This window comes from Gavialis gangeticus, unplaced genomic scaffold (assembly GCF_001723915.1).
Source record: "Gavialis gangeticus isolate Ggan-Ray unplaced genomic scaffold, GavGan_comp1, whole genome shotgun sequence".
In the NCBI taxonomy this organism is placed as follows: Eukaryota; Metazoa; Chordata; order Crocodylia; family Gavialidae; genus Gavialis; species Gavialis gangeticus.
Genome location: NW_017728993.1, coordinates 34355071 through 34363652, shown reverse-complemented (window position 1 = coordinate 34363652; position 8582 = coordinate 34355071). Strand labels below are relative to the sequence as shown.

General features: G+C 43.9%; 1 protein-coding gene across 3 annotated transcripts in view; it reads left to right on the top strand.

The window, feature by feature from the left end:
* TTLL7 (tubulin tyrosine ligase like 7) overlaps window positions 1–8582 on the top strand; it is a 98869-nt gene that overhangs the window by 78726 nt on the left and 11561 nt on the right. For all 3 annotated transcript variants that reach the window (XR_002094682.1, XM_019501514.1, XM_019501513.1), the window contains one exon: window positions 86–166. Coding sequence is in view for 2 of the 3 variants with exons in the window: in XM_019501514.1 (XP_019357059.1) it covers window positions 86–166 (81 nt within the window). In the remaining variant the exon portion in view is untranslated. The remainder of the gene's footprint in view (window positions 1–85; window positions 167–8582) is intronic.

The window sequence follows — 8582 nt, the reverse complement described above, 5'->3', positions numbered from 1 at the left end:
ACTATCTAATATTACTTCTAAAAGAATGATATTTATATCACTCACCTTTTGTGTTTAATTTTACTATTTTTTTCAACTAATACAGATCATGGATAACTGGAAGTACCATAAAACAAAAGTGGCATCTTATTGGTTGGTAAAACTGGACGCAGTAAAGCGGCGAAAGGTGAGTGATATAAATATCATTCTTTTAGAAGTAATATTAGATAGTGAACATGCAAGAGTCATAGCATCGCACTTAGTAAATAGAGTGGGTTCTTCTAAGATGTCAATATATGGGCAAGTCCATATTCTAATGTTGGTGCCACCATTGTACAAGTAGACTAATTTCACTGCAGTCAGTGAGTTCCATATTTATGCTAGTGTACCTGTTTGACCTATGAATATGATTCCCCAAAATAGATGCTTAAAATTAACGCATCAACTAAATGGTGTTGGTAATAGCTCAGCATTTCTGAATACAGGTCACTCATTTCTAAGGCTGCATACGCATGTATAGAAGTCTAATATGGGGCATCTGTTTTTAGTATCTTAGCCTAGAATTGTTATACATGTTGCTAAATATTATTTGTGAAAGCATACATCACACACATATGCGTTATGCAAATCAACATGTGGGAGAAATAGGGTATTTTAATGTGACCTGCTAGAAAAGTGATCTTTAGAAAAATAAGTACAGAAGAAATGATACTTCTAATATAAGGTAGCATCTGAAACATTTTTTTTCTTGCTCATTAGAGGACATCAGGCAACTAAGTCCATATACATAAAGTGTTTATATTTTTAGAAAATACTATAAGTATTTCTTCAACAGATTTTTGGTTTGGTACACGCTGTGACTTAGCATAGGGAGTTGTATGGCAACTTATAGGCTAGGGATAGAAGTTCCACGTAAACCAGTTTAAGTGATCAGAAACTAGTTTAAACCCATAACAGAACACAAGCTCAGTGCATATAAACCACTTTCAAAATGGCTGAAACTGATTTAAGATAAATGTGGTTGAATGTAGTATCAGACTTAACTGATTTGGGTCAAACTGGTTTATGGAACTTCTGTCCCAGACCCCTTCCTGGTTTAAGTTAAACCAGAGTCCTCAAGCATCCCAGCATGCACTGCAGCCCTGTGCTGTGCTGTGCTGTGCTGTGCTGTGCTGTGCTGTGCTGTTTGCTCCAGAGACCAGGACCGGCCCTGCCCCTCTGCTCCCTAAACTGGAGCAGTGAGGGCTGACTGACAAGTAGGTGGGGAGGGGGGCAATTCCACCTGGGGATGCAGCCCAGTCTACAGGAGGGGGACTGCACCCCTCCAGGCAAATCCCAACTGGGGTCCGGGGCCAAGGAGGGGGGTTATACACCCCTTCACCTGCTCAAACTTACTGCTGGCTGTGAGTGTGGACTACAAATCCCAGAGGCACCTAGAGGCAGGAAGATGAAGTGATGAGCAACCCTGCAGAGTCCTGCTGCTGTAAGTCTGGACTGCAAATTCCAGAGACCTCTGGAGCAGCAGGAAGAGGAAGTGAACACTGTGACAGGGGGCCTGCTCAGGACCAGGTCTCAACATTGGCCCGCCCACCTGTAAGTAGGGAAATATGCCCAGTCTTGCCTGCCACAATTTGCTGTTTCTTAAATTGGTGTAAAATGCAGGAGGTTTCTCATTTTAATGCTCTGATGCCGAGGGGCAGTGTCCACGGCTCCATAACGTCCCTACACCATGGCCCATGCCTTTCATATTTGTTACAGTGCCCCACACTGTGACCCAAGCTCCAGAGTCTCATATGCGACTCTCACTCCCCACTGCAGCTTGCAGTCACAGTGCCCCCACACTGGGCAGTTCTTATCCTTATGACCCAAACTCAGCCTCACAACTTCTGAGGGCTTACCGAGGTCTCAGCCTCTGGTCCAACTGTGGCCTCAGGCATCCATAGCCTTACCTTGGCCTAACCGCCCCTTTCCTGGGGCTTCAACTTATTCCCTCTTGCTAGGGCCTTCCACCTGTGCTCTCTTGCTAGGGCCTTCCACATAATGTGCCTTCTCTGGGACAAACGCTACTGCCCCCTCTCTCACTGGGGCTACACAGGGTCTTACCCTCCTGTGGGACTGAGGCATCATGTGGACATACCTGGTCCCTTCCTGTCCCCTCATTGGGACCACTCTATCTCACTGGGCTCTCTGGGGTATTCCACTCCTTGGGGCTCAGTTGTCCAGAAATGTGCCTGGCCCCTGTGCCTGTCCCTGGGCTTGGGTATCCCACCAGGATGTTGGGGCTGGGGTTTTAAATTGCCCCTCCACACCCTTCACTGGGGAGGCAATCTGGCCTGACATTTTTGGGGAACTCCCCCATCACAGGGAGTCCCACCCACCAGGCCATCCTTCCCCAGCAGGGTGCAATTTTCTGTCATACCCAGGACCACTGCAGGCGTACCTGCTTTGGTCTTATCCCTGCTGGGCTATATGTTGTTTCTGGGCTGCTCTCTCTACTGGACCTTAGTTCCAGCCTCCTTCATTTCGGCCTACTGTCTTGCTCAGCTTTTCTTCCCCTTGACAGTGATGCCCCTCTCCCCCATCGAGGGAACCTTCAGCCTCCATAGACTTTGGCCCTGCCTCCAGGCTGGTTGGGGTGCCAGATAGCTCATCATAGCCCAGGCATGCCCTTCGCGTTGGGCTTAATTGCCCTTCAGCCTTCTGGCTCTGGCCCTCTTGCATTGACTAGTCGGAGTTTGTTGGTCTCAGTCCCGCAGTAGCTGGGCTCCTTAGACAACAGGGAGCCTTCTGGGCCCCACCATGCAACCATTGCCTCAAGCCAGGCTGACCTAATACCCTAGTAATGCTACATGAAGACCAGCCAGGGTCACCTGAGCCACTGGTTTCACCCCTGCCAGATCTGCTATGGGGTTTGCCTAGCCCCTGTGTAGGCCTACAAGCTCTCATCCCCTCTGCAAGGCTGGCCTCTTGATATTAGGCCCAAAGCATTTTCCTCAGGGCTTGGGACCCTACTGGGCCCAAGGAACCTCCTACCATCCCCACAGTTCCTCCCTTACCACCAAGGGTGTTGTGAGCAGCAGCTCAGCTGGGTGTTGTCCTTCAGCTGCTTTCAGTAGACTGCTGCTTCAGCGCTAAGAGCCTGGATCGAAAATGGCTGCCTCATCAGGGCTGGCCCACACCTGCTGGCTGCCTGCTCTCATGCTTAAGTGGCAGACACCAAAGGTGCTCTGCCACAGCCCGATGGTGCTCTGCCACAAACACATAGCCAGAGAGCTGTGCATTAGTGACCCTGGGCTTCTGGCCTGAGCCACTGCAGGCATGTGGCTGCATTTCCTGAGTCAAAGGTAAATGTCTGTTTACTTCTGTTTCAATTTAATCTGGGCAAAGACTGAATCAATTCAGCCTCAGGCTTTTTGACCGTCTGTACTTAGCAATAGAAACTATATAACAAACTCTGTACAGGCAAAAAAGTTGCACGTGCAGATACAGATCTAAATAGGGATTCTATCTTAGCAGATGACACGATAATGAGATAACACTGAATTGGAGGTAGATCTGCAAAGGCAAAAGTTGTTAATAATATTGTAATTTTCAGTTGACCTTACAAACATGCTAATAGTTTCTCTCATTTTTTTGCCTTACAGTTTATCCCCATCAAAGACTAACCAGAATTGCTTGTCTTGTTGTCTCTAATTCAGAGTAGCAAATAGGTGTTGCCGCAGTGTGCTAAAGGTCCTCAGTCTTCTTTAAAAGAAAACAAAATGACTAAAAGACCTCCTATAGTCAATATCACCTTTGTAACCCAATGTCTCACTTATATAAAGTAGCCAAGTGTTATTTGGGAGGAGGTGAGAGTATGGCTACCTTACTGGTCTTGTCTTAGAGTCAGGATATTTGGGTTCTCTTTGCTCCTGACCAGTGGCTCAGTTGACTTCATTGCTGCGTGCCTCAATTTCCCAATTAGACTGGAAAGCATTTCTGAGCTGTTCTTTGTCATCAATAAATATTATTAGGAACAGGATCAGGAGAAATATTTTGGAACCACAGCTCAGGTTACAGCATGGTCTTCAAACCTTTGAATCACTTTTATACTGAATACTATTTTAAACTACTCACTATGTTTTGGTACTGGGAAGAAATGAGGTGCTATAAAGAAAAACTGCCCAGCGTGGTGTGATAGGAATGTAATTGACCATTTAACCACAAGTTCATATATCAGATGGAGGATTTATTCACACAGTTGCATAAAACTGGCATAGCCATATTAGAGGTGAAGTACTGATGAGGAACTTGATAACGTAAGTCAGCTGTGAACTTAATTAAAGGTCTTCTGGAATGGTAGCAAGTTGCAACATAAATCTACTGTTCTACAGAGGGTTCTTTTTTTTTTTTATTTAATTTGCAGCCTTCATGAATTGGTTATGGTGGTTGAGGTAGAATCATTGTATTGTTTTAGTATTGCCCGAGTACTCTTTTGCTAACAATATTCTGTTCCATTTTTATAGTAGTATTACTATGATCTCCCCAGATCCATGTTTAGAGATCTTCTCCATCTTGTGCAGTGGGACAGCCACAGCAGTACTCCTTACTATTTTTTACCAAACCACAGAGAGGCATCTATGGGCTGGGGGATTGGGGCAAAGGTGTGGTTGAGAGAGAACGTCCAGATGTGTCTCATACTCTACTCAGCATTGTGTACAAGGAAAAGAGAGTTTAGCCCTGGACCTCAAACTATAAACCTGAAGTGGAGATCTCCCTCTGTGGGGGGAAGCAGGGGAGCAGGTGAGTCCAGGAGTAGTCCTTGTTAGCATAGACTAATTTAGTCTAGGCCATTAGAAGTGGAAAATAGACTGGAGTGATGGGGTCAGGTCAGAGCTGCAGCAGATGCACAGAACCTCTGGACAGCATCTTGGGGATTTTCTTTCATCTTTTCCACAAGGGTCTTCCCGTCCCTTTGTCCCATCCCAAAACAATGGCCAGAGGAGAAAAGTGTTTTTTCACTTGGAGAACTTAGAGGGAAAGTGGCACTTACACCTGACATGGTGTCACCAGCCCAGTGCTTATCAAGTGTCTCATGAGAGCTGGCGAAACTGTTTCATCCTTTCATTACCCCTGCTTTTTTCCTCCTGCCACACAAGATTCAGGCTTTTTGCCATCTAATATAATTTTTAGCTGTGTCATTTTATCATTTTTATGCAGTGGTTCCCCTGTAAGTGACATGCTTTTAAAAAACACATGAGGGAAGCCTATACTTTCTTTATCTACTCACGTAGTACTCGGGGCAGATGCTGGAGGTCAGGATGATGTAGAGGGCTATTATTAAGAAAAACTAAAGTCCTGGAAATATGGATTTCTTTGAAATTCTTGTGAAGATATCTCTGATGGCTCAGGAGACTAGTACCACCTGAAGCACTGGTGAGCTTGAATTTTTTTTTTGTGGCAGTAGAAGGGATTTGTGATAAGTTATGTACTTTAACCTCTACCCCTTCAAGCAGTTAGTTATTCTTAGAGAAGAAGCTGTACCTTTTATATAATTTTGACATTGCAGCTGAGGATTCCCATGTGTGCAAAGCTTTAGTGGATCTGAGAACAGAGTTCTTGAAGAGAGACAGCAAAAACAGAAAAGGAATGAGTAGTGGAGAATATTTCAGAGAGTATATGAAATTAGTTGAAAAGCAGATTCTGTAATTCTGTGAAATACAAAACAGAAACTTGGGCCTTCAGGCCTATACTCTTGGATTACTTGAAAGTGCCAGAATTTGAGAAGGCAATATGTGGAAGACACATTAGGTTTTCAGAACGTTCATCCCCACCAGGTGTGCCGCCTTAAAGATTTATCCACCTTTCCTGTGGAAAAATATAAACCCTGTCTGTAACCATAATTTCTAACATATAACAGTAGTTTAGGGGCCATACAGCAACTGTAAAAGAATTGATCAATGGAAGAGTTGTTACTTATATGAGACCTTTCCCAGCTTTGGTCTTCAAGACTGGAGAAAATATTATGTTCTGTAGGAGAAAATATATCAATTTTGTATTGCCTACCACAGTATGCATTCTTAAATAGGTTTCCATTGCTGCTGCATGGTCTGCATCTTGTTTTGAACAGTCAGTTTATTTAGCATCTTTTATTGTTAACACTTGGATGATCTCTTGTGTTATGGTGCAGCTATGTTAAACATAGGAATGGACAGTCTGTTGAAATAATTTGGCTGGTGCTAGATGTATGTAGGTATCATAAATTATTATACCCCTGCTAAATTGTAGAAAGCTCTGTAAAGTTTTTTATTACTATCCAAAGTTTTCTGTTCTCTTATGCAAGGTGAAGAGACTGTTACTATTTTTGCTGAGATGCTCGAGTGGCAACCACACTAGTGACATCATAATAGCAACCACAGAAGTTTACAGTAGCACCTTACTTGACTCCAGCTTGTTATGAGTCATGACAGGCACCTGTACATGTGACAGACCTCTGCTTTGACAAATGCTAATAAGAACATTTTGGAGCAGACTTTATTAATAGAGTGTGCTGCAAGTCTGCTGGAGCATGCTAATTAGCGTGCTCCACCAGCCTCTGCTTCGCATGTATTCAGTGTTCCCATGTTTCAAAATGGCGATGGGGGTGCTTTAACTAAAGCTAAATACACGTGACAATGTAGGTACTTTAAATTAATTAAATTGTAATTAATTAAAGTGCCCTCCCTCCACCGCAGAGCATGTGTATAGATGCCCAAAGTGTCTCCAATTTAATCATCTCTTTTCTCTGATTTAAATGCAAAGATAAAAGACAGATCATGCACCTTGATATCATGGGCTTTTTATTAGTAGTTTCATAGTTTCTGAGCCAGTGAAAAACCAATGCAAAGGAAACTTAGGTTGGTGTCTAGGAAGAACTTTCTGATTATGAAGGTGGTTAAGCATTGGAACAGGCTACCTAGAAAAGCTGTGGAATTTCTGTCATCCCTAGAAATTTTCAGAAGCAGGTTGGGCAGATACTTGGCTGGGATAGTTTAACCAGGGATGATCATGCCTTGAGCAGGGGGCTGGATTAGAAGAGCTTCTAACCTTACTTTCCTGTCATCCTATATCACAGTATTATTCTGCCTCACAAAAACTGAAGGGTATCCATATTACTCAATAGAAATACACATTTTGATGTCTTAATTATCTCCATTCAAATTGTATGTTGTGGGAAGGGAGCACGTGGCAACAATAATTAACACATCAAATTGTTATTATGGGGACTTTCCCTTCCAAATAGCTTTCTAAAAGGTTTAATGGAGATAAAATGCAGTTGCAGATACAGTTCCCTTCTTTCTGTTTCCAACAGTTTCTTAAAATGTGTTCCAACTGTGACATCAAATCATTCTGCAATTTTGCTTAAGATATTCAGAAGCCTGATTGTATGGTATGCAGAATAAGACTTGAATGGGGTGCATTTTACCCAGGCTGTATGTATTAGAGCCCCTGCAGAGCTGCTGTCCCCTTAGCATTTTTTTTACTACTACTTCATTATACAGTTACTTTGGGAAATTATGTTTTACTTGTTTTCACTGTGTTCATTTCCACTGGGTTTAGTCTCCATGTGAAGAACAGATTATGCAAGATCAAGAAGGCCTATCTGCTATACCAAGGCATTCCCCCATGCAGTGGTTTTATTGTTAGTTATAAACCTCCTTCACCTTTGTGCCATTATTTTAAGTAAGGACCGGCTGTTTAGCCATATGGAACAGTTTGTCGTATACACCTGTAAAGAGATTAAACATTTGCTGGGGAAATAAGGGTTTTCTTGCATATTTTTGGTCTTTGAATGCACAATGTTATGCTAAAATGACAAACTTTCATACTATATACATCATCCTACTGGCTACATTCCTCAATCATTCATTCCCTTTTTAGATATCTCTTGTACATGTAATGCATATATAGTTTTGATATCATCTTCAATGCTAAGCAGTGGGGACACCTATCAGAAAAACCCACACACACTTTCTTTTAGTTGGCTTTGTTTAATTGATGGTAAACTCATCATGGACTGCTTTTAGGATAATATGCGCAGGGCTGGCCCATCCTGTGCTGTGAAACCTGTGGCTTCAGGGTGCCCCTCAACTAAGGGGACCTCTTGCATCCAGCCACTCTTCATCCCGCCCTGCTGCTGGCTTCACATTTGGCAGCTTGCTGCCACCCCTGCCACCAGCTTCTTCAGTCGCTTGCCACACTCCCCTCTCCTCCCGTGCCCCCCCCCCCCTGCTGTCACCAGCTTCTTCAGGGCAGGGGGCCCCAAAACTATTTCTTGCAGGGGACCCCAAAAATTGTGGGCTGGCTCTGAATATGCACCTTGCTTAGGGTGCCAGCAAAAGTCCTCTGCACCACTTAAACAACAGGCTTAGAAAACATTTAGGCTGGGCACAGACATTCAGAGAGGTTAGGGGGAGGTTAGATCAAGTTAAAAATGGCCACTTGGTCTAAGGTGAGTCAGGATGGCAGGCTAGTGGGGGTGGGTTGATTAGAGGGCAGGTGGGGTCTTGTGGGGTGGATTGGGGGTATAGTGGGGGCAGGTTGGGTCCACAGGGGGATTGGGGGAGATGGCTTCTGTGGCAGGG